Source organism: Otolemur garnettii, unplaced genomic scaffold (assembly GCF_000181295.1).
Source record: "Otolemur garnettii isolate 467f Iridium unplaced genomic scaffold, OtoGar3 scaffold00019, whole genome shotgun sequence".
NCBI lineage: Eukaryota > Metazoa > Chordata > Mammalia > Primates > Galagidae > Otolemur > Otolemur garnettii.
This window is the reverse complement of record NW_003852414.1, coordinates 8914614-8933151: the sequence shown is the minus strand read 5'-3', so window position 1 is coordinate 8933151 and position 18538 is coordinate 8914614. Positions and strand designations below refer to the sequence as shown.

Here is an 18538-nt window from a genome sequence, read left to right as displayed (position 1 = left end):
TTTTTTTTGGAGACAATGTCTCATTATGTCACCTTTGGTAGAGTGCCATGGCGTCACAGCTCACAGCAATCTCAAATTCTTGGGCTTAAGTGATTTTGTTCTCTCAGCCTCTCAAGTATCTGGGACTACAGGTACCCACCAAAATACCTGACTATTTTTAATATTGTTGTTGTAGTTGTCATTGTTGTTTGGCAGGCCTGGGCTGGGTTCAAACCCGCCAGCCCTGGTGTATGTGGCTGGAGTCCTAGCTGCTGACCTATAGGCACCAAGCCTTTAGTGTTATTTTCTACCTGTTTTATATATAAGTGCAATACTTCCATTAGATTATGAATTTGGAAAGCTCAGGGAGGGGGATATTAAATTTTAGTTTTTGAGTAAGTTACACACTGATTGCAGACAAAGTATCAAGAAGTGAGGTGCTTTGTATTATAGGAATTTGTTCTGCATCCCAAACAAAATCACTTGTAAAAAAAACTCTTGGAATACTGTTTTACAAATCAGATACATCCTATAATTTATAAAGAGTCACAGAATGCTATGTTAAACTGTTTTGCTTGTCCCTCTAAAGCACACTTACATTCATTACCCAAATCTGTGTTCACTGCCTGCTAAGTGGAAGGCAGTGGGCTCAATACTAAATGGGTCCTATGAAACCAATAAGCCACAGAATCCACATTCTCAGGGTCTTCCAAGTCCTGCAATAGAGATGTTATTTTTTACATAAAAAACTATAACAACGAAGAGATATTATTACACACCTACTAGAATGGCCAAAACCCAAGACACTGACATCATCGAGAGCTGGTAAGGATGTGAAGTCGCGGGAACTCTCATTCATTGCTGGTAGGAGTGCAAATGATTGATACAGCCACTTTGGAAGACAGTATGGCAGTTTTCCTACAAAACTAAACACACTCTTAGGATACAGTTCAGCTATCACATGCCTTGTTATCTACCCAAATAGAAAACTTGTGTCCTCAAAAAAACCTGCTTATGGATTTTTATAGTAGCTTTATTTGTAGTTGCCAAAAATTGGAAGCAACCAAGATGTCTTTCGGTAGGTGAATGGATAAATTGTTTGGATATCTTAACTCTCATTTATGCACACATATGAGTACAGCCTCCCTTTTAATGTGATCTCAAGGGAAATGTACATATGGTAACAACCACACTAAGTTCTGAAGTTAAATTTCACATAGACAGACACATGGATAGATGTACCTATGGCCTAATCAATGAGGCATTTCTGCTTCCTCAAGGGAGAGCTCCTTATTTCTGCTTTTTAATTAATATTTGCACCTCTGAAGTTGAGATAATGAGTGAGGTTGAGCCTATTTGGATCTTAGTCTGACATGGTAGCTGTGGGATGACCTTCTTGTGCTGGAGCTTAAGCTTTCTTCCTTAGTCTGTCATAGCCATAGTCACTGCCTTGCAATACTCAAGGGGAGAATGATGCTAATGTTTCTATGATGTGTTTCAGCAACTTGGAAGTATATACAGTATACTTGCTGCAATCTTGAATGTTGGAAATATTGAATTTTCTTCCGTGGCAAGTGAACACCAGATTGACAAAAGCCACATTTCCAATCACACAGCTCTGGAGAACTGTGAGTTTTTATTATCTTCCATTCAAAGTGGAACTCTTTCAAAGTCTTATGACATACCATAAGTGTCACATAAGGATAATTTCACATAATTGTACTTACGTGAAATCCTTAAAAGAATACTCAGTTTCAATTTGTGTAAAATGAAATTTTTAAAGTTCACTGTTTAAAACAGGTCTTCATGCCTACACATTAACTGATTACTATAGGAAACATTTCTAAAGATTAGGCTGTTTTGACTATTTCAGGAGCTATTTATAGTCAATGTAAGTAATGTACTTAAAATTTAGTAAACTGATCTGAAAATAAAAATAAATTGTTATCCTGTAGATTTAGTAGCATCTATGTCATTTTTAAAGTAATAAAGACTTGCATATTTTCATATGGATGGATTTTTTTTATATCCGTTCTTCCTGGGTGATTCATTTTGTAGTCATTTTCTACATTAGAGAAAGTACATCATGGCATTTTCTTCAAATTGAGTTTTCTCATAATTGAAGAGTTTGATGAATTATTTCAGTAACTTATGACTTCCCACTGATGTCTTCCATGGCATAGCTTTTCACTATTTAGAATATATCCTATTCGTTTTTTCAGCATTGGCATATGTGCCCATTATTCCTGATTTATTGCAAGTTTCATTCATAATCTAGAGAATTATAATACAAAATTTTATTTATATATTTTTTCCTGATATATACCTACTCAGGAACAGAATGAGATGTTTTAGGGTAATATCAAAGGGCCAAATGTCAAACTCCAAGATCCCTATCTCTAGCCCACTGGGTCCCTAGAACCAGCATGGTGACTTAGAAACCTTGAGGAAACCTGGTCTGACTTTCCATATGTAAAAACAAATTAATTGACATTCAAGATAGTAGGTTATTCAAAGTGGAAGGAATAATCAGACAATTCCATTGATAAAGATTCAAATCTTACCATCTGATAATAATTAGAAGAGTTAGCAACAGCCAAAAGAATGAATTGCAATTGGAGATAGGTTACAGATAAAAGTATATTTAGAAACAAGCCTTCTAAAAACTAATTTTGATGATTGATAATCTATTTCTGCATAACAAGAGGTAGTTATATAGGTTGTAAAAGGCAAATATTAACATGAATACAGTAACATTAATTAATGTGTTTTCTGGAATAGCCACACATGGAAAGTAGTAATTTTATTAATTTTTGTAAAAATGATTTATAATTAAATTTTTAAGGAATTATCTCCAAACCAAGGCTGCACTTCCAGATGGTTTTCAAGTGCATGGTTTTCAAGTTATATTCCAGTTATATTCATTTTATCCCATAAATTCCTCTAAAATCTGACAACTTCTCTTTATTACCATCATCACTACTCTCATCAAAGACAGCATCACCTCTTAACATGAACTAAGTGACCTCCCAATTGTTCATTCCACACCAAGAATTGATCTTTCCCAGGTCATTCGCCACAATTATTCACAAACTACAATACCTGCAATACCAGCACTCTGGGAGGCCAAAGTGGGAGGATCAACTGAGGTCAGGAGTTTGAGACCAGACTAAACAAGAGCAAGACCCTGTCTATATTTTTAAAAAATAGAAAAAAATGTAGCTGGGTTTGGTAGTGTGAGTCCCAGCTACTCAGAAGACTGAGTCAGGAGGATCACTTGAGTTCAGTAGTTTGAAGTTGCAATGATGGCATTGAACTCTAGCCAGGTGACAGAGCAGAACCCTGTCTCAAAAAATAAAAGGAAGGAAGAAAGTAAAGAAGAAAAGAAGAAGAGAAAGAAGAAAGGATGGAAAAGAAGGAACGAAGGAACGAATGAAGGAAGGAAGGAAGGAAGGGCATTCATTACACATGTATCAATGGGCTTTCTCGATCTTCCTCTCATCTCCCCTCCCTCTTCCTCTTCATCTCAACCTCCCTTCTTGTTTTCTCCTTCTCTCTCTTTCCACTCCTCTTTCTCCCTCTCTCTTTCCACTTAAATTTCTTGATTAGTTTTTTTTATCCTTCTGGCTAAAAGCCATCAAGAAAAAAGCTTTAGGGCCAGGTGAGGTGGCTCATGCTTATAATCCTAGCACTCTGTGAGGCCGAGGTAGGTGCATTGTTTGAACTCAGGAGTTCCAGATCAGCCTGAGCAGGAAGGGTCTACTAAAAATAGAAGAACTAGTCCAAGAGTTTGAGGTTGTTGTGAGAGTTCTAGCCTGGCTTTGTGGTGGGCTCCTGTAGTCCCAGCTACTCAGGAGGCTGAGGCAAGAGAATTGCTTGAGCCCAAGAGTTTGAGGTTGTTGTGAGAGTGAGACTGTTTCAAAAAAAAATGAGAGAGAGAGAGAGAGACCTTTATTTTACAAAGAATTATACTTAGCAATATATTCCCAGGTAAAATACCTGGCATGTAGCAGACACTTGATAAATATATATCAAGTGAATAAACAATATGGAATAGAAATAGATATACAGATCAATGGGAGACATGTTCAGAAACAGATCCAAGAAAAATTACTAAAATCAGCATTGCAAATCTCTAGGGAATAGCATTGTTGGGACAACCAAGTGGCTAACCATTTGGAGGCAGGAAGATTTGAATTCCCATCTACCATAAACTAAAATGAATTCTAAACATATATAAATTCAATGCAAACATTATAAAAGTACTAAATAGAAATACATTGATAATCCTGAGTCGAGAAAGGACTTGAGGGAGTTTATGTGTAGAAAACCAAAAGCAGCAATCATTTTCTTAAACAATGGATATTTGACTATAACAATTTAAAATTAAAACTCTTTCATACCAAGGAAAACAAGTGAAATTTCAATGCAAATGAAATCTGAGGGAAAACATTTGCAACATACATATCAAAGGATTACCCTCTTTAAGCTATAAAGAGCTCACATAAATTGCTTAGGAAAAGATGAACATATCAGTGAAAAAAAATTAGTTTACAAAATAAAAGCCCACAACACACCAAAAATATGAAAGAAAAAATTGTTCAGCTTTATAGGAATCAATTAAAAACAAAAATAAAGCTTTTTCTATCAAATTGGCCAATTTTAAAAATGATAATCCTTGGTGCCTATGAAATTGTTTTGGAATGTAGTCATTCATTTGGCTGATAGGAGTTTAATTGGTTCAAAGTTTTTGAAGACCAGTTCAGTAGTATATATCAAAAAACTTAAACATCCTTATATACTTTGAGCTGGTCAATGAATTTAGGCAAGCTATGCTAAGAAACTAATATAAATTATAAACACAGATTTATGCCTAAAATATTTATCCTAGCATTTTTTTTAAATTATGAGCATATGGCAACTTAAACATTGAATAATTTGAAATTATTGAGATATTACGACATATGCCAGAATATTATGCAGCAAATTCAGAACATATTTAAAATAATATTGAACAAAATAGGAAATACTTAAGATATTAAAATGTTTGTGCAGAATAATGGCAATAAACATGCCTAGAATGAAAGAAAAGCAGAATATTAAATTTAAAGGTAAAATTTCTGCAATGAGCCAATGTTACTTTTACAATGTGAAAAAAAACTTATTTAAGAAATATTTTGTTTAAGAACTAGAAATATCTTGTTTTACCAATGATAAAAATAAATTCAAAATGGTCAAAATATTTTATTTTTTAGTTTTTAATTGTTTATTTACCAAGAGAAACTATTTCTTTGCCCACATATTCATGTTTCATAGTTTAGGAAAACAGGTAAATGACACACTTCTATGTAATTCAACTGAAGAAATTCTTTATATCCCCAAATCACTTTTACTCTGAGAGATACCAGGCTTCCATCTCCTCAAACTCTTCCATAGAATCACATTTTCTTTTTTTTTGATTGGAGATTCATTGAGAGTACAGGAAACCAGGTTATACTGATTGCATTTGTTAGGTAAAGTCCCTCTTATAATTGTGTCTTGCCCCCAAGAGGTGTGTCACACCCCGAGACCTTACCCCCTCCCTCCTTCCCTCTCTCTGTTCTTCCTTTCCCCCACACCCCCTTCTCTCTCTTTCTCTCCAATCCACTTCCCCCACCCACCACCACATACTCGGTCATTAATTGTCCTTATATCAAAATTGAGTACATAGGATTCATGCTTCTCCATTCTTATGATGCTTTGCTAAGAATAATGTGTTCCACTTCCATTCAGGTTAATACAAAGGATGTAAAGTCTCCACCTTTTTAATGGCTGAGCAGTATTCCATGGTATACATATACCATAGCTTGTTAATCCATTCCTGGGTTGGTGGGCATTTCAGCAGTTTCCATATTTTGGCAATTGTAAATTGAGCTGCAATAAACAATCTAGTGCAAGTGTCCTTATGGTATAAAGATTTTTTTCCTTCTGGGTAGATGCCCAGTAATGGGATTGCAGGATCAAATGGCAGATCTAGCTTGAGTTCTTTCAGGGTTCTCCATACTTCCTTCCAAACAGTTTTATTAGCCTGCAGTCCTACCAGCAGAGTAAAAATGTTCCTTTCTCTCCACATCCATGCCAGCATCTGCAGTTTTGAGATTTTGTGATGTGGGCCATTCTCACTGGGATTAGAAGATATCTCAGGGTGGTTTGATTTGCATTTCTCTAATAATTAGGGTTGATGAGCATTTTTTCATGTTTGTTAGCCATTCATCTGTCTTCAGAGAAGGTTCTATTCATCTCTCTTGCCCATTGATATATGTGATTGTTGGCTTTTTTCATGTGGATTAATTTGAGTTCTCTATAGATCCTAGTTATCAAGCTTTTGTCTGATTGAAAATATGCAAATATCCTTTCCCATTGTGTAGGTTGTCTATTTGCTTTGGGTATTGTACAGAAGCTTTTCAGTTTAATTAGCTGTACAGAAGCTTTTCAGTTTAATTAACTCCCATTTGTTTATTTTTGTTGTTGTTGCAATTGCCACGGAAGTCTTCTTCATAAAGTCTTTCCCCAGGCCAATATTTTCAAGTGTTTTTCTTATGTTTTCTTCAAGGATTTCTATCATTTTATGCCTTAAATTTAGTTAGGCCTTTTATCCATCTTGAATCAATTCTTGTGAGTGGAGAAAGGTGTGGGTCCAGTTTCAGTCTTTTACATGTGAATATCCAGTTCACCCAGCACCATTTATTGAATAGGGATTCTTTCCCCCAGTGTATGTTCTTGTTGGTTGATTGAAGATTAGGTGGCTGTAAGATATTAGTTTTATTTCCTGGCTTTCTATTCAATTCCAAATGTCTATATCTCTATTTTTGTGCCAATATCATACTGTTTTGACCACTGTGGCTTTATAGTACAGCCGAAAGTCCAGTAGGCTGATGCCCCCAGCTTTGTTTTTATTACTAAGAACTGCCTTAGCTATATAGGCTTTTTCTGGTTCCATACAAAACGAAGAATTATTTTTTCCAAGTCATGAAAGTACATTATTGGTATTTTAATAGGGATGGCATTGAATCTGTAGATTGCTTTGGGACGTATAGACATTTTAACAGTGTTGATTCTTCCCAGCCAATGGGTTGGCATGGTATGTTCTTGCATTTGTTAATATCCTCTGCTCTTTCCTTTCTTAGGGTTTCATAAGTTTCCTTATAAAGGTCCTTCACCTCTTTTGTTAAGTATATTCCTAGGTATTTCATTTTCTTTGAAACTATGGTGAAGGGAGCTGTGTCCTAATTTAGCCTCTCATCTTGGCTGTTATTGGCGTATACAAAGGCTACTGTCTTGTAGATATTGATTTTATATCCTGAGGCATTAATATATTTTTTGATGACTTCCAGGAGTCTTGTGGTTGAGTCTTTGGGGTTCTCTAAGTATAAGATCATATCGTAGGTAAAGAGGGAGAGTTTGACGACCTCTGCTCCCATTTGGATGCCCTTTATTTCCTTCTCTTGCCTGACTGTATTGGCTAGAACTTCTAACACTATATTGAATAGTAGTGGCAATAGAGGACAACCTTATCTAGTTCCAGTTCTACGTGGAAGAGCTTTCAGTTTTACTTCATTCAGAGTGATATTAGCTGTGGGTTTGTCATAGATGGCTTCGATCAGATTAAGAAATGTGCCACCTATGCCTATACTCTTCAGTGTTCCAATTAGAAAAGGATGCTGGGTTTTATCAGATGGTTCTGTCCTTTAATTTCTGGGTGCTTACTTTGCTGGTGGCCCATTGTGATGGTCAGTGTGTAGTACAGGTTGAAGTATTTCCTGTAGAGCTGGTCTTGTGGCAAATTTCCTCAATGTTTGCATGTCAGTAAAAGATTTGATTTCTCTGTCAATTTTAAAGCATAGCTTAGCAGGATATAGAATTCTGGGCTGGAAATTGTCTTGTTTAAGTAGATTAAAGGTAGATGACCATTGTCTTCTGGCTTAGAAGTCTGCGGTCACCCAGATGGATTTGCCCCTGTAGGTCAATCAGTGCTTACTCCTGGCAGCTTGCAGAATCTTTTGTCTTGACTTTGTACAGGTTCATCACAATGTGCCTTGGAGAAACTCTATTTGAGTTGAGGCAACCCGGGGTCCAATATCCCCCTGAAAGGAGTGTGTCAGAATCTTTGGTGATATTTGGGAAATTTTCATTTATAATATTTTCTAGTATGGTTTGCATTCCCCTGGAGCATTCTTCTTCCTCTTCTGGGATATCTATAACTTGTATGTTTGAACACTTCATTAAGTCCCATAATTCTGTCAGTGAATGTTCTGCTTTCTCTCTTATTTTTTCTGCTGCTTGAACTCTCTGAGATATCTCAAGAGCTTTGTCTTCTACCTCTGAGATTCTTTCTTCTGCATGGTCTAATCTGTTGTTGATACTTTCTATTGCATCTTTAAGTTCTCTGATTGCTTCAATTCCTTCAGCTCTGCTATATTCTTTCTATATTCTTCATATTGTTCATCTTTTATTTGATTCTGTTTCTGGATTTCATTTTGGTTATTTTCTACTTTGTCAGCAATTTCCTTCATAGTTTTTTGACTATTTTCCACTTTCTCAGCAATTTCCTTCATTGTTTTCATCATCTGCATTTTAAATTCCCCTACTATCATTTCTAACATTTCTTTATAGCTGGAATCCTCTGCAGTACCTACCTCACAGTCCCTTGGGGGATTTTTCTGGACTAGTTTGTCATGTTGCCAGGATTTTTCTACTGATTCTTCCTCATGAGTGTTTTCTTTTATCTGTTTCCTTGCCTTAATTTTCCTTTCACTTCCTCTTGCTCTTTAAGTTATTGTGCCTCTGGCCTAAGGTTTCAATGAGTCCTTTTGGTATAGGACTAAAAGGATGAGAAGATAGAAGAGCAAGAAGGGAAGAAAAAAATAAAAAAGAGAAAGGAGGGGGGTGAGTAAAAGGGAATATTGACAAAAAGAAGTGAGGTAAAGAAAGAAGGAGGAGTAATAAAGGGGTACAGTGGAGTACTTTGACCCACACCTTAAAAACCCCCAACCTCTGGGTTGCTGAGTTGGGTTGTTCCCTTGAGGTCAGCAACTCTTTGCCAGCCTGAGTAGACATGGTACCCCACCTCCACCAAATAGAGAGAAAAGACAAAAATACTATAAATCAAATCATAACAAACAGAAAACCTTACAGGATAAAATTGGGGGAAAACCCAAATGACAGGAGCAGAAACAGTAGCAAAAAATGAAATTCTTGTTATTAAAGAAGGCAACAATGGTAAATTAGATTTAAACTAGAAAAGTGAAAAAATAAACAAATAGAGAAAAAGAAAAATCCAGGGGGGAAATGTTGAAATTTAAAAAAAAAAAATCATAAACAAAGCAGTATAAATATCTTGCTGAGTATAGTTTGGGCAACAGGTGATCTTCCAGCATATGAGATGCTAATCACGCTTCTGATACAGCTGTATGAGATGGAAACTGGAGGCCTCTGCTGATTTCTCTGCCCTCAAATCCCACAGGGTTGAGAGCCTGAATGTCCCCTCAGTCCACTTAAAAGACACTTTAAACTGTTAACCTTGGCTAAGCAGAGGCTTTCCCAAGAAAGCACTTGTAGCTGGATTTCTCCTGCTTATCCAGTGTGGTAAAACAGGCCTCACTCTATGCCTCTGAGGGCCGTAGCTGCAAGGCAGTCCTCCTTTTGCCAAACACTGAAAGCTCTGCTCTTCACTGCTGTCTTGGTCCCAGCCTTTGGTACTATTGACAGTCACTAGATCACTTGCCCAAGGTCTCCAGCCTCACTCTGTGACCCTGAGGGTGGAGCCTGCAGGGGCAGTTCTCCCACAGTGGCTATGCCTACAGTCCACAGCTGAACAATGTTAGCTCCATTCCGGCTCATTGGCTCAGTCCCAAACACTGGACAATGCTTAAAGTAACCTGCACTCTGGTGCCCAAGTTCTCCAAAAGTAGTTCAACCAGGTGCCCAAGTCCAAAAAAAAAACAAAACAAGCCATAGGGAAGGCCTTCCCTGTCTGTAATCTCGCTGCTTTTATAGCTGTGGCAGCCTCGTAACCACTTGCCACTTCTCCTCTGCTTTTTGTCCTCCTCCTGGGGTCCAGAAGTCTCTCACTGTCTCCCTGCATCCCCAAAGGGATGTTTCTGGGTGGAACCCCCAAGCCTGGAGCCTTCTCTCCCCAATCTCACAGTGCCCATTTACAAAGAGGCTATTACTCGGCCACCATCTTGCTCCTTCTCCCCATGGTCAAAATATTTTAAAAGGAGAACAATCAATTTGAAAAAGTTAGCCTATCTGTCATGAAATACTTTTGGTTAAAGATGTTTATTACATTTTAAAAATGAATATTGTTCATTGAGTGTTATTAATTTTCAATTCCCCATGAAATGTAATTAATATTAAATGCTAAGTAAATGTTTGTTCCAGAATCAAGTTTTAACAAAATTCATTAATTGAAATATGAAACTAGGAATATAGGGGTACATGAAAGTTAAGGTAGGTTTATGCTGTTTTTTGGAAAGTACATCACATAACAGTTGTTTAAGTTGTAGTCTAAGTAACCATCTGATTAATTTTTACAGTTTGAAAACTCTAAATAATGATAGTATCCAAATCAAACCAAATGTATTCATTATGTTTTCAAATTATAGTAGAACCTCTGGAAGTTGACCACCCAAAGGACTGGAGCAAACTAATCCTTTGGAGGTAGTCAACATAAGGAACGAGGCCTACTGTACTGATATGTACATGTGATGCATGTCCAGTCTATGGAATTTTGATCATCTTAAAGAGGCAGTCAATGTAGGGAGGTGGTCAACTAAGGAGGTTCTAGTGTATTTACCATAATTCAGTGAAATTTATGTTTGTCATCACATAAACAACAACTCACATGTGCACCTATTTCACTCTTTCAGCCAATTTGGTTTGCACTATGATATACAGGATATCCATAAAGTTTATATGCAACTTAAAATAGACAATGGTTTTAAATAAAATGAACTTTATGGATACCCTGTATTATACTAAGCAGCGGTTTAAGTCTGACCACTGGAGACAAGTAGAGAAAAAATGATCCAGAAGATACATAGGACTTATACTGAATCATTACTTATGTTTACATTACAAAATCATCGCATGTTTATTTCTTACCAATTGAAGAAGGTAAGTTAAGACATTTTTGTTTTCTGGGAGTGATTGCATTGAATAATTCCTTCTAATCGTGCACCTATTTACTTTTCAGCTGCTTCTTTGCTTTGCATTCAGGCAGATGAGCTCCAAGAGGCTCTCACCTCCCACTGTGTGGTCACGAGAGGAGAAACAATTATACGACCCAACACTGTTGAAAAAGCCACTGATGTCAGAGATGCCATGGCCAAGACATTATATGGACGTCTTTTTAGCTGGATAGTCAATCGCATTAACAGTTTGTTGAAGTATGATTCATCACCAAGGTAAAGGTTTTATACGAATTTTCTCCCCAAGTATCAAAGATGTAAATCTATTTTCTCATTGATTGATCTGTGTAAGTCCCTTTGAATATATTTGCATTTGGTATAGTTTAATTATCGCAGTTATAGTTCAGTAGATATGCTCCATTTCCCAATAGCACCACCTTGTTATGCCACATAACTATAAACTTTACAAATTGCTTCAGCATTAAAACTATAGCAACACGAATACACACAATAGAAAGAGAATTTTGAAATATCACACCTCACTTTCAGTTACTATGTTCTTTCAATTAGCATAAGTAAATACCATTTTATACTGGTATAAAACATTAATTCATCAGTTTTTAGGGTTTTACTCTGAGGGTTTAAATTAAATCTTTAAGGTAAATGAAATCTTTCTTTTCATATTTTAGCTGTCACTATAGCCCTAGAGGTCATGACCTCTGATGAAACTGGGCTCAGAAATGCACTACGTAATGGTAGAGGCTAGTAAATGGTAGAACCTGGATGTGAGAATCAATTCTTTAAAGCCATAATTCTACAGCTTTCCTGGTACCTCATCTTAGAAACAAAGGAAACAAACCATAGCCAGCTTTGACTGAGTGCTCGCTAGATGCCAAGGATTGTACATAGATACAAGTCCTTATACTTACACCTAAAGCTTTATTCTGCCATGAATTATATAATCGTTAGAAATTTTACATGTGGACAAGCCAGATGGATGCCTACCTTAATTAAGATCACTTCATTCACAACAACTTACTAAGTACAAAAGACCATTTTATACATGTTTGAAGTACACAAGCAACCATTGTTTCACAAAATGCATACTATGCCATAATATTATCCAGTAAGCCTAAGAGATTATTCATTATTCCTCCATGATCTTAACTCAGTATCCCTCAAAATTGCTTCTCTATACCTCCCTTCTGGACTGTACCCTGCCAGTACTCAGAGGTATCTTGCTGTGTCTGTAAATCACAGTCCAATTTTCACATTATAACTTAATGGTCAAAATGGATTTTTATGTTCATGAGTGGCCATCTCTCTGATGTCAAGCATTCACATGAAAAGAAAAATATTTAGAAATTTTTCATTATTTGTATATCCCACTTGAATGTAAGCAAGCTATTTAGAGATTTGATCTTGTTTTGTTAATTATCATCTGCATGATAATTAATTATACCCAGAAGGATGGCCTACTGAAAATTTTACAATAGCCTATCTGCAAAATGGTAACTTTCCTTTCCATATAGGAATGAAAATTATCCAAATCTTAGATTTTAACTTTTATAACAAAGTTTAAAAATTGAAATCAAGACCAATTGAAATAGTTTGGTTCAATTCTGTCAAGATTTATACCAGAAAAAAAAAAAAAGAAAAAGAAAAGATTTATACCAAGATCCACACAGGAGGCATGTTACTGTGTTGTTCTGGGTCTCTTCCTCCCCAACTATTAAATAAATGTATTGAATGACAAGTCAGTGGTCTTAATTGCTGGTAGATATCTTGGAGCCTTTTAAGAAAGGCTATGTCTATTTATGATTTGGATACTATCTAGAAAATTATGTCCTTCTCTCCAAAATAAGAAAAATGGATATATTTACACATATCCACCAAAATATTACACAGAATTGTGATTCCAGACCTTGACAGCCATTAACATCCCTCTTTATGAATCCCTAACCTAAGTTTACTTCTAAGGCTCCTCCTGGTGCTAATACATTGTTACACAGTGAGCTAAAGATTTCTCTATGGGGCTCTGTGGGGGCAAAGAGATTATAAAAGACTAATAATTTTGACTTTTATTTCATTTTGTTTTATTTTTTGAGACAGAGTCTGACTCTATTTCCAACGCTAGAGTGCAGTGATGTCAGCATAGCTCACTGCATCCTCAAACTCTTGGACTCAAACGATTCTCTTCCCTCAGCCTCCCTAGTAGCTGGGACTACAGGTGCCTGCCACAACACCCCATTTTTTAATGTTTTTTTGTAGACATGAGTTCTTGCTCTTGCTCAGGCTGACCTTGAACTTCTGGGCTCAAGCCATCTACCTGCCTCGGCCTTAAGAGTGCTAGGTTACAGGCATGAGACTCCACACCTGGCCAATAATCTTGACTTTTAACTTCACATCTGCCTCACATAACTGCATACAATTACACTATTCAAAATAGGAACTTTTAGAAATACTGAATTAGCTTTTCTTTTGTCCATTCCAGCACATATTTAGAGTGTCCTGTAAACTGCATTCTGAATTCAGTCACCTCCAAATGGAGACAGCATCCTTCAGCTCACAGCGTGCAGTCACTGGCTGACGTTTCTGAATCACTTCCTTAGACGGTGCTAAGCATGACTTAGACTAACCTAGATGATAAACACAGAAGAGAAGCTTTTGTACTTTCCCCTTCTAAATTCACAAAAAGTAATTCTGCAATATGCATATCTCTTGGGGAAGGAGCAAATTTTTTGACCAAGTATCTAACTTTAAGTGAAAAGAAGTAAGTGACCATAGGGGATAGTAAGGGGGGAAATGTATTTGAAATATTTAACTATAAAATAGCAATAATTATATTTTAAAGTATTTAATTATAAAATACATGTATGTTTTTGTCTTTCTCCAGGTTACCATTTGTCTATATCAAAAACATTATAAGCACATAATCCAAAAGTAAAGAACAGTTCTTTAAAATAATTAAGATCTTTTTAGTAAGATTTTAAAAATTATTCTCCTCAATGAAAGACTGAATATGCCCTTTAATAGAACTTTCGCTTTTCTGGTACAGTTTTTATTGAATATATTTTTGCTGTGTCCTGAGTGCCAACCAGGTTGTTCCTATGATCCCTGATTCATTCATGGCTACGATTTTGTGCTTAAGGAAAAAAGTTTCTTTTGATTTAGTGTGGAAGAGCATAGGAGTGGCTTCTGCAGTACAAGGAAAATATTGTCCATTTACTTATTAAAAATCAGTGTGGCCTCCATTATCTTTATGTGCTACAGAGAAATCTTTCTCCATTAAGAAAATTTCACTCTAAGTATTTTTAGAAAAGTATGCTTTTCACTCTAAGTGTGTCCTGGTAGCGGTTTCTTAGCTCTGTCATGAATGGGAACTCAAAGATTCCTTGCTTTACGTTATCTCTTTGGGAAATAAAGAACTCACTATAATGCTTCTTTACTTCTTCTAGCGGGAATGGTGATGAACTGAGCATTGGCATTCTTGATATATTTGGCTTTGAAAATTTCAAAAAAAATTCCTTTGAGCAGCTGTGCATTAACATTGCAAATGAACAAATTCAGTATTATTTTAATCAACACGTATTTGCATGGGAACAGGTAAGCCGGAGTACTTACTATAAAGATGCATGTGTGTTATATGCAGAAATATATAAATGAGGCAGGATCTAGAGATTTAGAGCCTTAAACATCAGCTACCTAGGATAATGAGGCAAGAGGATGACTTGAACCCAAGAGTTTGAGGTTGCTCTGAGCTATGGCACACTCTACGGAGGGTGACCAAGTGAGACTCTGTCTCAAAAAAAAAAAAAAGATTTTCTCTTCTCCACATCCATAGTAAAACTGAAACAAAAATAAAACTAGTATGACTTTAGTGTGACTTGATCAATAATGTCATATGTTCTCCATGAAAGATTGGTACACTCTCCTCCAAAACTTAGCCAGTCTGAGCCCTTGCAGGCAAAGACATTTCCATTGCAAATTTAAGTAAACAGTTATGTACAAAAGTTTCTCTTTCTGTAGACTGCATAACTGAAATTCTGTTTGAAATTTCAGTAACCATCTAAAACCCCTCGAACTTCAGAATCCTAGTAACTAGGCAACAGAACAGGAGATAATGGATTTGATGCAAATGTCACGAAACGGTAATTTTGTCAGGGTACAATGTGTAATTTATGATTCAGCTTCAAAAATATTCTTCCTTAGAGAAAAATCAGAAACGTCCTTGAATTGCATTTGGCAAAACCGTAAGATTATTTAAATTATGACATCTAAAAGAGTCATATAAAATGTCATTCAGTATGTCATTTGTCTCCTTCAAAATGATGTATTGTTTTGTGTTTATTGATTAGAACTGATGATAAATTAGAAATACACAAACCTCTTTTGATTCAAAATGTTTAGGGTTATTGAGAATTTATTTTGAAATTGCATTTTGGAAGCATTGGTCACAAAATAAAACATATAGATCTTAATATTTCTTAGGCCACCAAGGATTTAAATTCAATACATATTTGTGTCTGTCCAGCTCTTTCTCATCTACTCCATGATCTTTTTGCATCAACTATTTATTCTCTTTCCCTCCCCTTTCTTGTTTCCTTCCGTACCCCTCAACTAGACATATGAAGAAATTGCTTTAAAATCTTAAAAAAAAAAAAATAAAAAAGTAGAGGGCAGCGCCTATGGCTCAAGGAGTAGGGCGCTGGCCCCATATGCCAGAGGTGATGGGTTCAAACACAGCCCCGACCAAAAACTGCAAAGAATAAAAATAAAAATAAAAAAGTAGAAAAATACCCCCACGAGACCTTTGTCTACCCTATAGCCATGGTGCTTTCTTTTCTGCCTCTTAGCCTTCTTCTTGAAGGAGTGTTCAGGCCAGGTGCTAAGGCTCACACCTGTAATGCTAGCACTCTGGAAGGCTGAGGTAGGTGGATTGCCTGAGCTCAGGAGTTTGAGACGAGCTTGAGCAAAAGTGAGACCCCATCTCTACTAAAAATAGAAAAACTAGCCAGGCATTATAGTGGATGCCCATAGTCCCAGCTATTCAGGAAGGTGAAACAAAAGGATTACTTGAGCCCAAGAGTTTGAGGTTGCTGTAAGCTTTGATGACACCTGACATCATGGCACTTTACCCAGAGCCACACTGTGAGACTCTGTCCCCAAAAATGGAAAATAAGAGTTTTCATCACTTATTGTATTGTCCTGGCTTGTTCCCCAGCATCCAGCTCTGATATCCCCTCTTCTCTGGAATGGTCTTTCCTAATCTCTTCACTCATTAGTACATTTTTTGCTCTCTCACTAGGCTGCAAAATCCTTTAGATCCCATGTTGTGTCTTGATTCTGTTTGTGTTTTCAGAGGCTGCCATATAGCAAGTGCTCAATAAATATTAGCTCAATTAATGTCATCTTGCTTTAGTGCTTCACTGTTGCGAATCTATTCAGGGACTGAAACAAGTAATATGCCTTTGGTTTGGACTTTTGATAGGGATCTATTGGAGTTACCTACCATACAGGACCAAGTGCATTGCATGGCTAGCCCAGCTGCTTCATTAATGACTCGCTTTGGTAGACCTCTGCTGTTCTCTCTTTTTGGTTGGGGTTGAACCTGGCTTTATTGGAACTAACCTTAAAACAATGTAAAAATATTTCAATAATCATTGCTTTTCACAGATGTTATGGTTTATAAATAGCTTTGACTAATAGCCTTGGATTTTACCCACACTCCTAATGCTCTTAATTCTTTTGTCTTGGGCATATTAATAAAAGTATTCTATTAGGCTCTTTGAAATATCCTTGAGAGGTTTTCAAAACAAAACAACTCAAAATTTCCCCCAACAAAACTAAAAATTTAACCAAACTCCAGGACTGATACAAAGCACTTTGAGGAATCAAGGCCATTCTTATCCTTTTGGGTCCCTTCCTAGGGGAACTACCCAGAAATCCCTGCTTCATAATCGTACGGACCCGACATTGGTGGCTGAGGATGACCAGGCTGATAAATATGTTATCCAGCCATTGCAAAATTAGTCAACGGGTCTCTTGATTTCAACATGTGGGTGTATTATCTTTTTCTTTCACTCTGTCATTTCTCTGCGAAGGCAGAAAATGTAACTAGGAAAGGCTGACGAACTGTATGCATTAGCTATTGCAAAGAGCACCCTTACCTAATTCCTGTCCATGAGAAGCAGCTATTAAACCAAATCATTAATTAAAGTCATGACCACATTTTTTTCGGTTGGGTATAATCACGGATTTGACCTGAGAGCTCTTTGTTTAATAGAGCCATTATTGCCTCTCAGGAAGACAGTGTCTCCCTGTCACGGACCATACAAATGAGCTGACCAAATCTCTGCTGCCACAAGCCTTGGGCAGCACCTTTACAGATGAAACACTTCCGTTCTTGCCTAAACCAGAAACATTATCTTTATTGACAGTTCTACAACATTAGAACATAAATAATAGCCTGCTGAAAGTGTGTTTCTTTATTTAACCTAATTTCAGCTTAGTTGGAATATACAATGGGACACTATAGCAAAGCTGGTTACAAAGATATTTTGAATGTCCCATTGCCTTCCATTATAAAAAAAAATAACCAACAGACAAGGGTAAAACATTTTTAGTAAAAGACCTACTCTGTAGCTTGCTGAATGGATAGTTTTATGTTTCTTGGAATGGTTGCCTCCAAATAAGGATTTGTATTTATTTGAAACATCTTCCTAAATCCAGGAATCCCTGTCAGCTGGGCCTCTTTTGTCTCGTAACCTACTTTTCTGTGGACATTACTCACATGGGTTGGAATCTCTTAACTATAACCTCCAATTTGTAGCCCTTTCTTCTTCTTAATACCTAGATACTTTGAATGTTAAGTGAGCTGGTCCATAGAAGCAGTTTTTCTAGTGTATATAATGTATAGCTCCTGAAATTTTTCTGCAGTCTGATGTTTCATAGTCCTTGAAGATTCTTCTCCCAACACCAGAAGAACAATTTTATGTACATTGATTTTAATAACATTGAAAAGGACAATTGGTATCTCAGTTTGAAAATTAGATGTCCCATGCTATAGACAGAAGCTGATTAGCTAAAGAGCAAAGTTATAAGCACTTTAAAACTTAAGACTGGTTCGGTGCCTGTGGCTCAAGTGTCTAAGGCACCAGCCACATACACCTAAGTGGCTGGTTCAAATCCAGCCCCGGCCGCCAAACAACAATGATGGCTGCAACCAAAAAATGGCCAGGCATTGTGGCGGGTGCCTGTAGTCCCAGCTGCTTCGGAGGCAGAGGCAGGAGACTCGCTTGAGCCCAGGAGTTGGAAGTTGCTGTGAGCTGTGATGCCATAGCACTCTACCCAGGGGGACAGCTTGAGGCTCTGTCTCAAAAAAAAAA

The 18538-nt window shown here is 36.8% G+C and overlaps 1 protein-coding gene across 1 annotated transcript in view; it reads left to right on the top strand.

Annotated features, from left to right (window-relative positions):
- MYO3A (myosin IIIA) overlaps window positions 1–18538 on the top strand; it is a 188650-nt gene that overhangs the window by 99538 nt on the left and 70574 nt on the right. Inside the window, exons 16-18 of the mRNA XM_012803266.1 lie at window positions 1481–1607; window positions 11216–11426; window positions 14609–14756. Coding sequence (XP_012658720.1) covers window positions 1481–1607; window positions 11216–11426; window positions 14609–14756 — 486 coding nt within the window. The remainder of the gene's footprint in view (window positions 1–1480; window positions 1608–11215; window positions 11427–14608; window positions 14757–18538) is intronic.